The sequence below is a fragment of the Camelus dromedarius genome, chromosome 8 (genome assembly GCF_036321535.1).
Source record: "Camelus dromedarius isolate mCamDro1 chromosome 8, mCamDro1.pat, whole genome shotgun sequence".
Lineage (NCBI taxonomy): Eukaryota > Metazoa > Chordata > Mammalia > Artiodactyla > Camelidae > Camelus > Camelus dromedarius.
Genome location: NC_087443.1, coordinates 67,260,099 through 67,279,498, shown reverse-complemented (window position 1 = coordinate 67,279,498; position 19,400 = coordinate 67,260,099). Strand labels below are relative to the sequence as shown.

The 19,400-nt window shown below is 45.5% G+C and overlaps 1 protein-coding gene and 1 non-coding gene across 2 annotated transcripts; one reads left to right on the top strand and one right to left on the bottom strand.

The window, feature by feature from the left end:
- Positions 1–763: 763 nt before the first annotated feature.
- Positions 764–18,071, bottom strand: TECTB (tectorin beta). Its single transcript, XM_010983252.3, has 10 exons — positions 17,996–18,071; positions 17,079–17,269; positions 14,599–14,741; positions 14,421–14,493; positions 9,138–9,241; positions 8,911–8,994; positions 4,802–4,964; positions 3,204–3,276; positions 1,945–1,977; positions 764–813 (listed from the first exon to the last, which is right to left on the bottom strand). The coding sequence occupies exons 1-10, from the start codon at positions 18,069–18,071 to the stop codon at positions 764–766; spliced, it is 990 nt and encodes a 329-aa protein (XP_010981554.1).
- On the top strand, positions 2,436–2,508 carry TRNAA-AGC (transfer RNA alanine (anticodon AGC)). Its single transcript has one exon. It is a non-coding gene; the product is annotated as a tRNA-Ala (tRNA).
- Positions 18,072–19,400: the final 1,329 nt, after the last annotated feature.

Below are 19,400 nucleotides of genomic sequence, written 5' to 3'. Positions count from 1 at the left end.
TAAGGTGAATTTTTTTCTTTATGTAGTGGTATTCCTATTCAATTTTGAATTTTCTTTTCCTCTTAAGACGTTCATATTAGCTATAAAAATTAGGACTGTATGCCTATGTAATGTTTATACATAGTTAAGAAAACTTATAATAAAAAAAATTAGGTTAGCCCTCACTGGGGGCTCTCGAGAACCATTTTCCTTTATGTTATTCAGGTTTGAGCAAAACTATGGCATACTGCTTTGATTCACACATGATCATTTGAGAGATTAGAACCCCTGCCTGGCGGCTCAGCTCTGGTCCTTAGATAGAGTCGCACAGCCTCAATGACAAAGGCCCCTTCAGAGAACAGCAAAGTTGGCTGTTCCTGTGCCCTCTGTACTTAGCACTGACTTTGTGCTTATGCCCTACATTCTCCTCAGAATGCTCAGCTGCACTTGGTTGGGTGTGTTAGTCTTTTAAAATTAGAATAGCTTTCAAAGGAGTCTGCTGCAGTCCCCGACTTGAATATGGGGAAGGGAGACTCTGCCAGCCACAGGGCAGGGACTGCAGAATCTAAGAGCCACAGGAAGTCACAAGAGGAAGTGGGACACCAAAGAGAAACAATCGCTGAAATTCACAAAAATCACTGGAACACATATTTGGCAAAGTGCTATTCTCTGCTCCCCAACAATATGGTCTTCTGTTTGTTCTTTTTGGCAGCACAGTAAATGTGAGTTTGACAGAGGAGATGGTCTTGGGCGGAGGAGCCGCAGCTGCCTGCCTAGCTCTCCCTTACAGGACAGCACAAATCCCCAGCATCACGAGGAGGTGATAGAGAACATCTGTGGACCAGACAAGAAGGGAGACAGAAAACAGTTCTATGGGGAGCAAGGAGAACTCAGCGAAAGAGTCAACTCAGCAGAAGAGTCGACTCAAGGGCATCAAGTAGGTTTTCATAAAACCCTGCACATTTTACACAACGTCAGTTTTGTTCATCCTCTGAGGGTTCCATAGCTCAGTACAAAGACCCCACCAGATAAACCTAGGATATGGATCTCTAACAGGTGGGAACCAGCATGTTGAACCAGCAGTGATGGTTTAATTTCACTGTAGAGCTTTCGCTAGAGAACTTCCTTTAAAAATAAGAATCTGGGAGTCTTAAACAGTTGCTTTACATGATTGCCTGTAATTGTGAGAGCAAAGACTACATCTGTGAGTTTATTAATAAATACAGCTGCCTTACCTCATCCCGTCATCATTTGGTGAGATCTTGGGACTTAGCTGAAATGCTTCTTCCTCTAAGAGGCCCCGGTTGCTATCTGAATCATTTCTCAACCCCCACCCACCGTACTTCACGTGTACTAGGAAGCGCAGGAGCCTTGCCTGCCTAGTTCACTGCAGGAGTCACACCAGCTAGAAAAGTGTCTGGTCCAGAGTCAGTAATTACGGCTGATCTTTACCGGATGTTTGCTGTGTGCTGGGCATTATTTAGTGCTCTTAGCTGCCATATTTAATCCACACCCCAACTGTGTATGATGGCGACAATTATTAACCTAGTTTCACAGAGGAAACTGGGGAACACAGCGGGGGGAAGGTCATGGCCCAAGGTCACTCAGTTCATGAGGGGCAGGATCATAGAAGGGACTCAGAAATACTTGTTGAGTGAATGGATCATGGAAAATCACATTCTCCAAATGCAGAAAACCAAGAGAAGCCACCTGGTGATGTCTTTGCTGAGACTTGGGGGAGCGGGCTTCATCCAGCTTCCACCCAGCCCCTCCCTCCCTTCAGAGCTCAGGGGCTGGTGCAGACCTCTCCACCTCCAGCCCCCTCCGGCCCACTCAGGTGTGCTTTAAAGTGTACCCTTCAATTATTAAAGGCTTTGCTGGGGTCTAGGGTAAGCTTTGAAAACACACATCCACCTGTTAAAAGCATTACCCACGACATTCCCCAGAGCTGTTTCTGTTCCTTACCTGAGAAACTATAGAGGCTGGAGAATCCCCTGCCTGTTGTGAGTAAAGAGAGAGAAGTTTTAAGAAAAGATCATGGGAGGCAAAGCCTCAGAGCTCTGTTCCTAAAACACAAACCTGACCGGATTCTCCCCTGGTGAAACCAGCAGGCGTCCCATTGTCCTTAGGACAAAGTTTCCAGCCGCTTTACAAATGTGTCATCTCACACCATTTTCTCCTGGCTCTCTAAGGCAAGGGTTGGTAAACTTTCTGAAGAGGGCGGTGCTAGTAAATATTTTCAGCTCTGTGGGCCATGTGGTCTCTGTTGCAACTGCTTGTCTTGCTGTCACCATTGAAAGCAGCTGGGGACAACACCTAAATGAGCCTATGGCGCTGTGTTCCAACAATACTTTCGGTATAAACTGAAATTTGAATTTCATAGAATTTTTGTGATATGAAATATTATTCTTTGGATTTTTTTTTCCCAACTACAGAAAAAGGAAAAACTGTTAGAGGGAGGGTGTAGCTCAGTGGTAGAGCGCATGCTTAGCATGCATGAGGTCCTGGGTTCGATTCCCAGTACCTCCATTAAAAAGAAAAAACTGTTTTTAGCTTGCAGACCATACAAAATCAGGCAGCGGCTGGGGTTCAGCTCCTGGCCATAGTTTGGTAATCCTCCCTTAAAAGCTGCAGCCTTCCCACAGGCCTTGCTCACCCTTCTCGTCACAGCACTCTTCAGGTCACACTTAACAGATGACCCACAGGGGTCTTCCTGAGCCTGAAGCGGTTGAACCCCTTACCCATCTGTTCCCACCTGACCCCCCTCACCCCCATTAACAGTAACCTCCCTTTCCCTTGCATTCAGCATCTCTCTCCTTGCTAGATGGCACGTTCTAGAGGATAGAGCCCGAGAGGGGGGTCCTTTATTTCTGAAACCCCAACAGCCATGCAGACCAGTGCTGGTTCTGGATGCCCCAGAAAGTCTCATTTTCTGTTATTTTTGTTGCCCACACACTGTCTGGAACCTCAGCACTTCCTGGTTCCTTGGGGGCACTGGAATTTGGGCGGCAGACAGAGCTTTTCAGGGTAGTTAACAAACCTTGATTGGGCGTGAGCGATAGCACCCCCCCCCCCGCCCCCCAGGTCGGAAGACTCAAGGTGCAGGTAAAGGTTGTGTCTACAGGCACAACTGGTTTGGCAATTTAGTTAAAATGCTCAAACCGGCTGTGCCTGTGGATGCAGCCCAGCATGAAGGCAACCATTTGGAAAAGAGAGACGCTTACTGCGGAGGGAGAGCTCCACAACCAGGACGCCCCCAGTCTGGTCCCGGAGGAGGCGTTTCCGTTTGTCACAAGTCTGGAGACCCAAGAGAAGCCAAGGACGAGGAGGGCGGAGGTGGAATGAGAAATGGACACAGGAGAGAAAAAAGGAGAGAGGTTAAAAGAAAAAAAGCCACAAACTTGATGGGGTCAGAATTCCCCAGGCCTCAGATAATCCCTTATTGTTTGTATAACCTGAAGAGATGCTTTCATCCCTCCTCCAACTTGAGAAAAGGAGGACAGCTTCCTGTCATTAACTCTTCAAGCTGGAACAAATCCACACTGTGTGTGGGAGGGCTCGATGCCATTTCTTTCGATGAGAAGGCTCTGACCTGCAGTTACTCTCATCACAGTGATTTGAGAGGTAGAAACTGTGCTCTGGTTCATTTTCTTTTTGTAAATGCAGTGCCAAAAATTATCCTTTCATCAGCAGTTAAATGTCTCTCTGGTCCCTTCCTTTTCACTATTTGTGCTCGCAAATGACCACTTTCTGGCCAAATGAATCCATAGAAATAGAGATTATCATCTTATTTCTGTTGGTTACTGTAGGTGATGCGAGCAGGTACCCTCTTCAGAAACACCCTGTCCCTCCCCGCCAGGACCTCCAGTTCACATAGAGCAGAGGAGGTAACAGTGTGGGATTCAACACTTTTAAATCTTCAAGGCAGTGGCTCCCAAACTTGAGCATGCCCCAGAATTACCTGAAGAGCTTGTTAAAGCACAGATTGCTGGGCTCACCCCAGAGTGTCTGAATCAGGTGGTCTGGGGCCGGGGGGTGAGGTGGGGGTTGAGAATTTGCCTCTCTGACAAGTCCCCAGGTGCTGCTGAAGCCACCCGGGACCACAGTTTGGAACCACTGCTCTAAGGACCAGGTTCCCACCAGTTCACAATGGAAAATTGTCTTCCACCTGGATTCACTGTGCATGTTGATTGATCCTGCGGCAACTTCTTAGCGGGGCAGGTGGAGGGGAAACTGACTCCCCCAGCTTCTGCATGAGCTACTCTTAACGTGTCTGTGAAGCTGGAGCCCGACCGTGGGGCCCGTCCTCTCATGTGGCCAGGTCACCTGTGACCCCATATCGGGAAATTCTGCATCATCTCTCCGGTCCACCTCAAGTCCCCGAGATGAGCCCTCAGGCTGGTAAGTCAAGAGCTATTAATACCCACCTATGACTTCCATCCAGAGCCCATTGCCACCACCTAGATTTTGAATTTCCCTGGGGCTTAAACTTTTTCAAAGCATTTCCATGTACATTGCTTTCATTTTACCTCACATTGCTCTCTGAAAAGAGAAGGGCCATTACTTATCACCGCTCTAAAGAGGAGAAAACCAAGCTCCAGAGGTTAAGTGACACGTGCCAGACCATGTGGCTTGTTGGTGGCAGGGTGACACCCCTGGAATGTCTGCCCCTACATCCAGCGCCCTCTCCTCCAGAATGACCTCAGCACACGCCTACACTGCTCTGGTTACAATTTGCCAGCTAAAAATACAGTGTCTCCAATACCCCCCCCACCCCCCCCGGGTAACATTCTCATTCTCGATCAGGGGAGGTGCGGCTCACCACTGGGCAGGAGAGCTTCTCACTGTCACAGATGAATGTCTCGCAGTGTAACCACACCTTGGACAGTTTGGGGACGTTCTGGAACCGGAAAGCGTTGAATTGGAAGGTTGCCCTGTGATCTTTCCCATTCTCGTGTACGAGGACTGTTTCATCCGTGGGGCAGCTGGAACACACGGGGGAGGTGGGGAGGGAAGGGGAGAGAAAAGGTTACCTCCTGAACTTCAACAAGGGCGTGGGAGGCAGATTCATGCATGCACAGCCTCGCCTGGGCTTTTACACAGTGTGTTATCCTTTCAAAGCCCTTTGACCAGCAGCACCTAACTTACCCTCACTTCTGTGGGGTCAAGGCGAGGAGCTATGAGATGGGTGTGATCGTCCCCTATCTACAGAGTACAGCAAGGGGGGTAGGGGGAGATATATGAGAAGCCACACACCTGGTAAGTCACCACACCTCTGTCCCAAAGTAGTGAAATCCCTAAGACAAAGCCCTCCGGAGACCTGGGATGTGGAGACTCCCAGTGTATGTACGAAATAAAGATGATGGAGCTGGGAACGGTGTTTCCCAAAGCTGCCAGAGCCACCCAAGGCAGACCCAGCACGCTTCTGTGTACATACTGTTAGGTTTCGCCGCTGGGAATTTGAATTTACATTATACTATTTAAGTTCTATAACTCTTCTATTACATAATTGCCTTTGTAAAACTGTGATATTTTTAATCTGCATACAGAAGAAAAATGACTGCAAAGATATCATCTAAAAGTTAACACTAGCTATTGTGGAGTGGTGGAATTATGGACAGTTTTTGTTCTTTGTACCTTTATGCTTTTTCTAAATTCTCTGTCATGAGAACGTAATATTTGGGAAGTTTCAAAGCCCCAAACATACAATTGTAGCAAAAGAAACAATAATGACAAAGATGGGCATTTGTCAAAACTAATTGTTCTCACCTGGGGCCATTTTGTGCCCCCCCCCCCCCAGGGGTCATTTGGCTTGTGGTTGTCATGAATGGGAGGAAGGTGCTCCTGGCATTTAGAAAGAAGAGACCAGAGATGCTGCAGAATGTCCTACAGGGCACAGGACAGACCCCACAACAGAGTGATCCAGCCCAAGAGGTCAGTGGTGTCAAGATTGGGAAACCCTGGTTTAGGCACAAAACTTGTTCATCTACCAAACACATATGGAGTCCCTACTGAAGTGCAGGCATTCAAGCAGTCTTTGGGAACAGACACAATGGTTCTTGGGAATGGTTCTCAGGCCACACTCGAGGCCTGCGGAGTGTGGGTGTGTGACAACGAGCACCAGCACTGTCCTCTGTAGAACAAAGGTCTGTGGGTCAGAAACTCAAGACCAGTGGATTGCGCCGCAGTGGAACCCAAAGTTCAGGCCCCTCCTGGAGCTTTTCTCCGACTCTGCTGTCCTTCCAACTCAATACACACACACCAGAGAGCAGTCCAGCCCTCCGGCAAAGCCACCCCGCTCCATCAGAACCAGACGTTAGGGGCCAAATTAGAGGTAGGACTGAAGGGATGTGAACTCTGAGAGTCAGGGAGTGAAACGAGGTGTGAACACTCTGCCTTATATCTGGACCAGGGTCAGGAGCTGGGCCCTGTTTGTGGTGGCCTCTGAGCAGTGACAAGAGCTGGGGGCATTTTCCGAGCTGTGAAACAAGATTCTTGCAGGACCATCTGGTCAGTAAACCCGAGATCCTTGTACGAACTTAAGACGTTAAGTCCCTTAAAATAGCTCCTTGCTGCTGGAGCGTCCAAGGCCTGGTGTCAGCCAGCGGAAAACAATGTAAGCCGAGCTTTGTTGGAGGCAGGGAGGAGGCGAGTCACAGGCAGGCCTGGGTGTCTTGGCACTGCTGCCTCTTGACGTTGGCTGGGGCACCCGCCCCTCGGGGACAGGTAGTGCAGGATTGTGGAACGCCCACGGAGAAGCCTTCACACCATCACCTTCCCCACCTGAGATCAAAATTCCTGGTAATGCATCTGTTCTCCCCTCTCCAGGCATTGAAAACTGGGTTTTTCTCTCAAAAGGCCTAGTGTGAACCAAAGGCATCTGGGAGGTTATGGTCGTGGACTTGCTAAGTCTGCCCTTTGGCACTGGTCTTTGTCTGTGTGTCTCCAACCTCAAGAGACCATTTCAACTAGGCAGACTATGGAAATAGGTCAGGGCGTCTTTAATTGGGCTGTGCGTAAATGCAGGTTCCCAGGGTTTGCCCGGGGGCTCCTGATGCTGTAGGTGTGCAGTGTGTCTGCACGTGTAACAGGTGCTCGGGGTAATTCCTGCGCACCCAGGAGTGTAAGGACTGCTTGTAGGGACTACCCCAACGTCACAAGCATTCCTTTTCTTTCCTATTACACATCTGTTCTGTGAGCGAGAGCACCAGAACCACCTGCAGGACACGCTTCCATGGTGTGGCCATTGTCTGAGAGAGGTTCCCAGTACATGTTGGTAATTTTTGGTCTCTGTAGGTCAATAATTTATTTCAGAATCTCCCTGAAGTCATTTGGTTTGTACCATTGTCAACAGAACCTCAGTGAGTCACTCAAGGACACATGTGAAGTAAGGACCCAAACTCAGTTCCCGTCTCTGCAGGAAGGTGGGGTGCTTAGCTGTGGCTCTTGCTGGCCTGTCCCACCCAGTGTTACCAGGAGATACCGCTGCCCAGATCATCCATCCCCTTACTAGCTTAGACTTTGGGCAAGTGTCCGCACCTGTCTGTGCCTCAGTTTTCTCATCTGTAAAATAGTGATTATTATACTACCTCCTTTATGGGGAGTTTAATGAAATTTAAATAAATTAGCATTTGTTAAGCACCTCCCTAGACCAACATCTGGTATGTTGCATGTGCTGTTTAAGTGTTTGTTAAATAAAAATAGTTAAAGGTCCAAAGTGGCTTCACCTTTATTATCTAATCATCTTTGTCCCTGGACCCAGAGTTTACTTAACCCTGGTGGGTTCTGGTACACTGGTTGGCTTTCGTTTGCGGAATGGCCTTTTCTATGTTTACTGTTCACTCTAGTCTCACTCATCCTGTCCTCTGTTTTCCGAGGTTACAATTCTAAGTGCTTCTAGACAATTGTCATCTCAAGCTCAACATGTCACTCCTGAACTCAAGGAGAATTCAGACTCCCTTATCCAGAAACTCTCTCCCCAGGAGCCTACAGCAAACAGTTTCTCATCTTCACAACCCGCAATTCAGCAGCAGAAAGCGTTCTTTGTCACATGTTCCTCAGATGTTGTGCCCTGTCCTTCCCTCTCCCATATCGAATTAGTCACTAAATTTTTATCAGTTCTCCCTCCCTCGGATGACGTTGGATGACCTTTTTCCCACTCACTTAGCTACAACCTCATTCAGATCTTATCGCCTTTGGCTCTGCGGCTGCCACAGCCTCCAACCTGGTCTTCCTACCTCCCGTGTACTGTTTCTAAACCATCCTACGTATGATTTCCAGAATCACCTTTCTGTGTTGTAATTCCAGTACATCAGTCTGTTACTCCAAAATTTTAAGTATTCCCCATTATCTACTGAATTATTAGTAAATAAAAACAATCCCCTTTATTAGTAAATAAAAACAAAGATATTACTAAAAATGATTGGATACCAACAAGGTACTATGTGCTAAGCTTTTTACATGGATTACCTAATTTAGTCCTCATCATGGTTCTGATGTCAGATTGATTGGATTTGAACCCAGCCTGCCCACCTTCCCATAAACACACACACACACAAACACACACACATACACACACACACACAGTATGTGACATTACTTAACCCCTCCTATGCCTCAGTTTCCTCATCTGGAAAATGGGGGTGATGGTAATAATACCTACTTACAGTAAGACAAATGAATTAATATGTGATAAAGCTCTCAGAACAGTACCTGGTACCTAGAAAGCACTATGTTAGTGTTTCCTAGTATCGGTACTCAGCCTGGAAGCACAGAGGAAGTCACTGATGTGACACCAACAGACTCTGCTGTCCCAGGCTTCCTTCCTGTTTGTCCCAAGCTGTCCTTCCTTCCCAGCTGTCCCGAGCCAGAGTCGCCCTGGATCTACCAGGCCCCACGTCTCAGCCCTGAGCTCCAGAGGGTCGTACCTACCCCTTGTTGATCAGCTGCCACTGCAAGGGATACATGAAATCTGCCGAGGGTGTGGCCCAACAGCTGTTCAAAACCACTTTAAACCTGGAAATGAAACAAAACATATGGCTTTGAGCTAGAGAGTTGCATGCCTAGAAACACTGGGTGAATAAAAAGTCCCTGGGCTGGTCTTTTTTTGCTGTTGTTCTTGGCATTTACAAATACAAACATTGGGAACATGTACTTACCTAATGCTTAATCCTTTGGCTTCTACTCCTGCAAACAGATCTGAACCGATTTCGGATGTCTCCAGGACAAAGGGCGCTTCTTTCTTAGTGGAGAACTTGGCATTCTTTGGAAGGAAATTGACACTGGGCATTATGACCTCTCGGACTGAGCAGTTGGTTCCAACAGGAGCAGGTGAATCAGAATGGGATGGGGGTGGGAATCAACCCAAATGCACAGGCACACAAGACCACAGTCAGACCCTCCAAGACCAGAGAAGCATACCTCCTAGGATGCTGGTGCCATCTTAGAAGGGGTGAGGACATCACATGTCCACATCAGGTTTGCTAGTTACAGTGAAATATGTGCCGTATGCCCCATCTAAGCCAATGAGGAGGAAGACTTGGTTGATGGGAAAAAAGTGGAATCCAGCAGTGCTGAAGCACTGTGCTTTACTGAATCACCAAAGGGCATGGGGACCAAATACTCACAACCCACAACCCTGCTTTGCCCTTGCCCCTCTACTATTTGCCTGAGCTGATCTACTCTGGGTTGGAAGGTTTGTTCCAATTCCCAGTACAGTTAATAGCAACGACAGTAACAACTTTCTGGTCACCTACGATGTGTCAAATTCTGCTCTCTCTGTGTCTGGGTGTTCTGACAGCTGAGATATATCAGTAACCAAGCAAAGATCTCTAACTCCAACCACCTGACATTCTAACAGGGGAGACAGACAACAGATGACAGATAAACAGATTATATGGTTAGGATAGAATATAGTATGTTACATAGAAAAACTATAAAATTTGTAGGGTCAGGTGGGTTGGGAGTGCAAGGAGGGGCACGTTGCAATTTCCAATACAGTGGTAGAGGAGGCCTCACTGAGGATAAGACTTGAAGGAGGAGGTAAAGGGGCCATGCAGGCATCTGGAGAAGGATGTTTCAGCCAAGGCAAAGACCCTGGGGTGAGAGTGGGCCGGTCAGGACAGCGAGGAGCCCAGTGTACTGGAGCATGAGCAAGCAAAGGGGCAGGTGGGAAGAGGCAGGGACTGGGGGAGGGCAGGAGATGAAGTTAGAGAGGCTGTGAGGGTGGATCCAGAAGACTGTGGCTTCAAACTCAAGTGCAACAGGGACTCTTTGCCATGATTCAAGCACAGGAGCATAGCCTTTGGTCACCAGCCTGGTGTGGGTGGTCTTTACCTGTCATATTCACCAGGCAGTTCTGGATGAGTTATTAGAAATAATTGCAGTGTTTCCTATTGGCTTGCCCAAAGGAGGCTGATTAGTCCATTCTTTGAGTCTCGGGTTCATTCCATTCTAATAATGACCTTTAACTACCCTCCAGGTTTAGCCTCCAGAGACAAAACCATCATGATGGAAGGACAAAGATCCTGGCCTACCTAATCCTAGCTCCCACTAGTAACCTTGGACACACTAGGGGCAAGCTGGGTTTTTGAGCCTCAGTGTTCCCATCTGTGAAATGGGAATAACCTTTGCATCCATCTGCCTTGCAGAAATGTTTCTATGATGGTGATTTTATGTAATAGGAGCAGAAGAAAGTTTAGACGAGGATATACTAATTTAAAAGATTGAGTTTCATGGACTTGGAGGTTTGCAGAACTTGATCTGTAACAATGGCCACAAGGACATCTAGTTAAAATGGACTTTAACCCTCTAAGGGTCAAATTCAAGGAACTGCTGAGAGGTCTCAGAATCATCTTCAGGCATCTCTTACGTTATTTTACTGATAGCAGGTCCAGGCAGGGCTCCTGACTCAGTAACCTGGAAGTCAATTGTTTTCATCCTCTCTATCAGCCCCTGCACCATTTAAATGATCGCAATGATTAAAGCATAATGTCCTTAACCATAAGTGATTTACCAGCTTAACCTGCAAGTTGAAGTGGCAGATTTACAGCGGTTTCTAATGATCCTTATTATTTCCTGAGATGTGTCATATTTCAAAGGACTGTTTGCAAATGTGGGACCTAACCTTGGGGACCACAGTGCTGTCCCCAACGTGGCCAGAGGTACCTCTCCTGGTCCCGCCTCCCAGGAACCAGGAATTGGAATATTAGAATAATGCCTCTACTTGCAGAAGAACCTTCCTGATTATGTTATAAAATGGAGAACAGAACCTGTACCCTTAATTCAATTTCTGAAACAAAACATTTTTAATGGTCAGTTTCTCCACTTCTCACCTGACAGTAATGCTCAACGTGATTTCCCCCTACCTTCTTTATAACATAAAAATCAGGAACCTATGTCCAAATAGCTTCACCCCATAATACCTAGACAGTTTTTTGTGTTTTTTTGTTTTGCAAATTCTGGGCTCCACGTTTTAATAGTGACTTTAACCCAGGGGATCACGCTCAGAGATGAATAACCAGGTTGATGAATGGACCACAAACAGTGGGAAGAAGTTTAGTTTGGGGAAGACAAGCTTGAGATGGTTGAAGGACCATCAACAACATCATCACATGGTATTATTTCAGAGGACAGAACCAGGACCAACGGGCCAGAGTTCAGGATGCCGGATTTCACACATTGACCTAAAACGGGAAGACCCAACTTGCCATAGTCCTTGGAAAAGGTAAGAAGCCTATCCCTTAGCAGTGTTGCAGAAAAATTTGGGGCATTGGGTAGACGATTGAGATTAATCACATTTGAGGTCTGTTCTGACGTGGGAAGTCTATGGTTTTGGTCTCTGTTGTTTGCCTTTGTTCCCTCCCAAGCTTCGTCATTTGTTTCTGTCTAACTAAGAGGGATAGTCGGTACCATTTTGACCAAATCAAAGTCAACCTAATCCCACGCTGGTACTGATGTTCAAACCCTATAAAAGTAACAACACAGGTACTAGGAGTGCTCAGTTTCCACTTTAAATGAGGTCAAAGTTTACAACCGCGATCGTGACTATCTTCTCAGGCACTTTGTGCGAGGCGCTGTGCAAAGTGTTTCATAAGGATTACTTCACTCAACCCTCATAACAGATTCCTCAGGTAAGTGCTAATCTTATCCCCTTTGTAATAAACACACAGGTGGAGGCCCAGAGAAGTTAACTAACCTGGCGAACATCCCACCACTAGTAAATGGTGGACCCAGGCTTCAAACCAGTGGTCTGATGTCAAGGCCTGTCTTCTTAATGGCAATGCTAGGCTGCGTCTGCAAGTTGACTGACTCCCTTTAATTTGGATTGGAAGTCAAAATAACTTTTCCCCAGGAACGCCAATCATGGGCCGTTGGCAGGAGTGAATGCGATGGGGTAGAGAGAGGGGAGGGGGCGCGCGCTGAGTAGAACTGGTGGTTTTAGGGTACAGCACTTGGAGCTTTCAGAATCTAAGCAATGAGCGGTACGTGGGTTCCGTCGTGGCCTCTGGGCACAGCGCTGTCTTTGGTAATTTGATGAAAATATATGCAGGGAGCAGCTGTTTCTTCAGAAACACACAAGAATGCTCTCAAGTGGAAGAAGGGAGGGGAAGAAAAGTAGCAGCCTCATGGGGCGGGCACAGGGAACCGAGCCCCCCGTGGGAATGTTAATCAGCACCAGAGTCTCAGTTGGAGCCTCAGAGCCTCCTCGTTGCCAGGGCTCATCTGTCCTGTGAGGGTCTTGGTGGGCCTCAGGGAAGACCTTAGCCTCATTTCTAGAGCGGTTCAAGGAAGCAGTTCTGTCTAGCCCAGAGGATGGCCTGGTGATGCTGAGGACATGCCTCTTAATTTTTTAAAAAGTTCTAAGATTTGATCTTGATGTCTGAAACTTAGCCTCGCGTAACTGATGGTGGGTGATGATTTTTGACAACCCGGGTGCCTCCCCACTTCTAACTGTTGGAAAATCTTCACAGGGTCATATCTGTCATTTCATCCGGTTAAAACAATCATCATGTACTTCCAGACAGGGACTTGGTAGTAAAGACAGCCTGTCACAAGGACGTCCCCTGAGCCTGTTGTCAATGTGTGTGTCAGTAAGCTTTGATTTTCCTCCCTGGATGACCTTCATCAGCCACCACGGTGGTTTTGCCATCCTTCCATTACCCTGACGATCTGCACTGAATTAACCTCGCTGATTATAGGTCAAGGGGCTATGTGCGATTCCTTTTCTCAGGTCTTAATCACTAGTGGTGTGTGGCCCAGGGCAGATCCAGGTTTTATGGGATCTTGAAGCTTATATAATTTAGAGAGCTCTCTTTAATTAAAAGAACCAAAATTTTGAATACAAAATTAGACACAGGGCCTTGAAAGGGGCCTGTGTAAGTGAGGGGCCATGAGACTTAAGCTTCATTCCCTGCCTATAAGTGTTCCTTGGAGACCCATGTTAGGAGCCCTGGGTTCCAGACTGGGTACTGCTGCAGCCCACCTGCGGGATTTCAGGCAGATCATTTCCTTGTTGGGCCTCAGATCCTCATCTGTAAAATGATTTAGATTATTCTAGGATCCCTTTTAGCTCTCACCTTCCAAGTTCAGTAGGGTTGCTAGTTTGCAGGGAACTGGTAAAGCAAGTTCAAAGAGTTCAAGATCAGTGGAGTTCCAGGAAAAATAATCATTTCCTTTGTGAAATGAGTGGTTTGGACGTGATGTCCTCTAAGGCTGCATAAAGCCTTCTCTTTCTGCCTACATTTTCCTTTAGCCAGCTGGGCTGTTGTCACCGTGTGCATGGCTCCTCACTGGGAGCTGTGGGTCTGAGAAACACAGCCCTGCTTCTAAATAGGAGGGCAGCTGGGCTAACGGCCACTGTATATTTAGCTTCTCTGGAGCACTCTACTCTGAGTGCCTTCAGCTTTGATGTCAATGAAGGCAGCACGCCCAGATAAGACAAAGGGGGAGCCACTAAGTAAAGGGCTTTGGAGACCAAAGAACTAGACAGCAGCGGCCAACCTCAACCTCTCTCCTTAGCCCTGTCCCAGGTAGGACGCTCACTACTCTGTGCCTGATGTTTTAAAAAGAGCTGGATCCTAAATATAGATCTCTGGAGTGGGTTGTAGTGAAAACTAATCTTGATGAAGAATTAGACATTGACCTATTGACCTTCGGTAACTCACAGGATATCTCTTGCTTCAGTTTTCTCATCTGTAAAATGGGAAGATTGACCTTTTTACTCTGTGCCACCTTTCCATTCTTGTATCCATTCTATGAATCTGAATGTCTGCTGCATCTAGTCTTTAAAGAGGTTTAGAGCTAGACCAAAGTTTACATCTCGACTTAAATTCAAGAATGGGGCTCTGCATACAGCTCAGGGGAGGACCAATCCTGAGAAAGCATCCCATCATCTCCTGGAAAGGCCACAGGGCAGCAGTGGGAACCTGGAGACCACTTACAGTATAGAAGTTGAGGGACAACTGGCTTTCAAATGTGCCCATGCTCCCGTTCTTCACATGGACAGTGGCCACTCTGAAAAGGGGAGAGAATTTTGCATAAGGACTGAAACATGCCTGGTTGACAGCGACTGCAGAACACACACAAGGCAGCCAGCCCTCTGCTCTCAGAGCAACTTACCTCTGGTCAAAGGCAGCCTGGTTCACCAAGTAGGTGGAGTGGTAGGTGCAGGAGAAGGAGTAGTTCACGGGCTGGTTTTTTACAATCACTGTGCTGTCGTTGGAAACAATGTGGCTGTAGAAGTGGTAGATGGGGGGCTTGTACTGGAGAAAGGAAGAAGGTGGTTAGGGTGGCCCTGTACCCCCATGATGAGAATGATGGTTCTTGGAAAAGTGATTGGAGATGGCTCAGAAAGAAGCCCAGTGGGGAGACATGAATATCTACCACTGATAGTACCCACTCTTGTATCTAGGTGAGCTAATGAGTTTTGTGATGGGTTCTTGAGTCTGTTCAACCGAGATTGTTTAAAATAATCTAAGTTGTTAGCCAATAGGCATATAAAAATTTGCTCAATATCACTAAAAATTATCAGAGAAATACAAATCAAAACTACAGTGAGGTATCACCTCATACCAGTCATCATTAAAAGTCCACAAACGATAAAGTGCTGGAGAGGGCGTGGAGAAAAGGGAACCCTCCTACACTGTTGGTAGGAATGTAATTTGGTGCAGCCACTATGGAAAACAGTATGGAGATTCCTTAAAAAACTAGAAATAGAGTCACCATATGATCCAGCAACCCCACTCCTGGGCAGATATCCATAGAAAATTCTAATTCAAAAAACACATGCACTCCAATGTTCCAAGCAGCACTATTTACAACAGCCAAGACATGGATGTCCATCAACAGATGACTGGATAAAGAAGATGTGGTATATATGTATATACAGTGGAATACCACTCAGCCATAAAAAGGAATGAAATAATGCCATTTGCAGCAACATGGATGGGCCTAGAGATTATCATACTAAGCGAAGTAAGTCAGACAGAGAAAGACAAATATGTGATGTGTTGGTTTAATCTGTTCAGTTTTTAATTTTTTTAAAAAGATTTCTTGCTGGAGGGATAAATTAGGGATTAGCAGATACAGACTACTATATATAAGATAGATAAACAAGGTCCTTCTGTACAGCAGAGGGAACTATATTCGATATCTTATAATAGCCTATAATGAAAAAGAAAAAATATATATATATATACTGAATCACTATGCTGATTCAGAAACTAACATAACATTGTAAGTCAACTATACTTTGATTTAAAAAAATAAAATAATCTAAGTTGAATGTTGTGCACTTAAAAAAAAATCCATATACCCACTGGGCTTCTGACCAAAACGAACGGGCTCAAGAATCTGTATTTTGCAACATCAACTTTTTATCCATTTTCCCTGCCCAAGTAATCTCATGTGACACTTTCACCCGTCTCCCATCTCCAGAGCATTACTGTCTAGTTCTTAGCTCTTTCTGAGACTCTTTCCTCTGACTCATTGGACTCTAAAATCACTGAATATCAGAGTTAAAAGGGATCTTGAACATTCACTTGTTAAGTCATCAGCCTAAGACCACACAGATGATTTCTAGTTCGCTTTGCCAGGATTTTCAAAGGCGTGATGTTTTTGTTAATCAAGCCCATGACGCTTCCCACTAAATCACTCAATCCTTGTGGGCCCTGTGGGAGGAGGAGTTGGCGTGGGGAGCCCTTCACTCTCATCTCCTGAGACCCAGTAGATGTACTTACTGTCTTCTACAGTCAAGGTGGTAGGGATGCTAGACATCCGTCAGTGTCAGAAGACCCAGCCTCCCTTCAAGACTTCTGGTTCTGTGGCCTCGAACTAGTGACTCTGCTGGGAGGTCTCAGGTATCTCCTCTGATGTGTAAGGATGCTTTGCGAGAGGATGTCTGTGGTTACTTTTTTTTTTTTTTAATTGAAGTATAGTTGGTTACAATGTGTCAGTTTCTGGTGTACAGTGCGATGTCCCAGTCATGCATATATAGAGACATATATTCATTTTCATATTCTTTTTCATTAAAGGTTATTACAAGATATTGAATACAGTTCCCAGTGTGCTATACAGAAGAAACTTGTTCTTAATCTATTTTTATATATAGTGGTTAACATCTGCACCTTTTCGCTCTGATTTTCTGTCCTGGGTACTTCACAAGATCCAGTTATGGATTGTGTCATGCTCTGGTCTCTCCTTTCAGATGCCCTTCCAAATGCACTTTGTCACCACTTCAAAGTCTTGGGCAGAGGCTGGGCCACCCATCCAGCCCAGGAAGGATGGCAACTTGTGATCCCTTGCTCAGAACTTGAAGTGGGGTGGAGGTGGGGCATGTCCTTTGTTCTACTCACAGAAGGTGGCCTCGGTGCTCAGGCAACAAATTAGGAGAATAAACTTTAAATCCAAAGAGTCACTCATATTAGGCAGAAGAGAAGAATATAAACAACACTAACATCCCAGGAAATTTGGGAGTCAGGATTGACTCTTGAAAGGAAAATGGTGAATTCTGAATCCTTTCAAGGGTAGGCAGTAGACGTCTCATTCTTGAGCCCAGTTGCCTCAACTTGGCAACTCCTTCGTGTGTGGCCTGGACTTACCTCGGACTGGGTTCCACAATAGGACTTGTTTTTAGGTGACAGATCTGGGATGACAAATTGATAGTAGCCTCCCTCGTGGACCCCGTTGTAACACAGCCCACCGAGCGCCAGCTGATGTACCTCCCATCCATAGGGACATTCGGGGATTTTGGTGATGATCGTTTTGGGATAACAAAACACAAGAATGACATCTGGAAAGAGGATAGACATAGTTTGAAATCAGATCTTGTCACCGTATTAATCTACACAGGTTGGGTTCCAGCTACACCTGAGCATGCAAAGCAGTTGGTTAAAAATACTTTCCTCACTATTCTTCATGAGCTATAATGAAAGTTTCTCTCCAAACTTCAGTCACTGAAGTTCCACTTTTATAGTTTTTGCAATCTCTTGTGTAATATCTGCACTATTCTTACTATGTGTTCAAAACTGGTCCACTTTTAAACTTTAACCTGTTTCAAGGAATGTATCTTTGAAACCAGATTGAATGGATTGGAAATACGTGTGTGTGTGTGTGTGTGTGTGTGTGTGTATAAAATTTTGTATATATATAATTTTTTAATTTCATGAAATGAGTACATAAAATTTTAAAGGTCCATTTATGCACAGTGCTGTGAGACAGTCATTTATGGCACAGGACAGAAAATCAACAGTCAAATAGAAAGAATGTGGAGATTTTATCCCTATTTATGGGTTTATTCATCCATCTAGCATTCTCTCATTTTTAAAAATTTCCAAGTTTATCCAATACATTTGTACTTTCGGTAGGAAAAGCCTGATCGGGATTGGGGTGCTTCAGTGCTTCTCCTTGGCTACATTACTGCATTTTCATAACAATATCAGCCCAGAGCTTTGAGCTCTGCAAAGGGAAGGGACCAGAAACCTTCCTTCCCAGAAAGATGCACCAGCACAGAGCGTACCTGCTTTACTTGGAGTGCACGATCTCGCAGAGGCTTCTGCAAAGACGACCAACAGGACAAAGGCCCTCAGCACCATGGCTTCTCAGAACCTGGTCTTTGCCAGGTGGCCAATCAAGCTGGCCAAACGTTCACGGACAGTCCTGCCAGGGCCGAGCCTCAATCATTCTGGGTCAGAAACATGAGTGAGAAATTAGAATCAAGGGTGAGAACAAAGCAGCACATACAGTCTTGGGGGGACTGTCCAGAGGAGATGGCCCGTGCCTCCCGTTTCTAGTGGCTCCTTTTCTGCACAAACATGGGGCTCCTACCACAGAGGGTGTCAATGACACAGGCGGCTGCTCCCGTTCCCGACCGTTTCATTCTCTTCGACTGTGGATGCTGCTTCTCAGATGCTCCCCAAATCTCTGGCCCCAGTCCTAGCTCAACTTTATATAGGCCGAGGGTGAAAAAGAAACCGGCTCCAGATAAATCACAATGAACACGCATTATCCACTGCAGGGGGAATAAAAGGCAACCTTGCACACAATCCGATGGGCAGCTCAGTTACAGCCACTTGAGGCTAATTTCTTTTACTTTACAGAGTAGGAAGGACTTTTTTTTTTAACCACTTTTTAAACCAGGGTTGGAATAAAAAAGTTGAATTTTTTCCTCCTCCTACAAAAAATAGCTCTGATTGAAGACAAACTAATTTCTGCATAGTTCCAGGAGACAATTTTCTTTCTTTACATCTCTCTTTCTTCACTTTAGTTCTTGCTTTCTTGTTTTTATGTGTCAGTTATCTGAACTTGGAGCTGAAGAAGACTTAGGTTCAGCATTTTGTTGATACCGAACAAAAATTAGGCTGTTTCTGTTAATATAAACATATTAAAAATTTTTTTTCTCTCATATTTTATAATAAAATCTGAACTTCTGGAGTTTCATCCTAAAGTTCACCTAGATCTTTATCCTGAAATACAACTTTTGATTGTTGACCCCCTAGGTTTCTAAAGTTGTGTTAGTCTTCCAGAGTGATGATATTGGAAGAAGGAACTTAAATAGGCAATCTTTTTTTTTTTTAATTTTTATTTTTTATCAAAGTATAGTTGATTTACAATGTTGTGTTAGTTTCTGGTATCCAGCAAAATGATTCAGTTACATATATGTATATATGTTCTTTTTCATATTCTTTCCCATTATGGTTTATTCCAGGATATTGAATATAGATAGTTCCCTATGCTATACAGTAGGACCTTGTTGTTTATCTAGTTTATATAAAGTAGTTTGTTATCTGCTAATCCCAAACTCCTAATTTATCCCTCCTCCTCCCCTTTCCCCTTTGGAACCATAAGTTTGTTTTCTATGTCTGTGAGTCTGTTTCTGTTTTGTAAATAAGTTCATTTGTATCATATTTCAGATTCCACAGCTA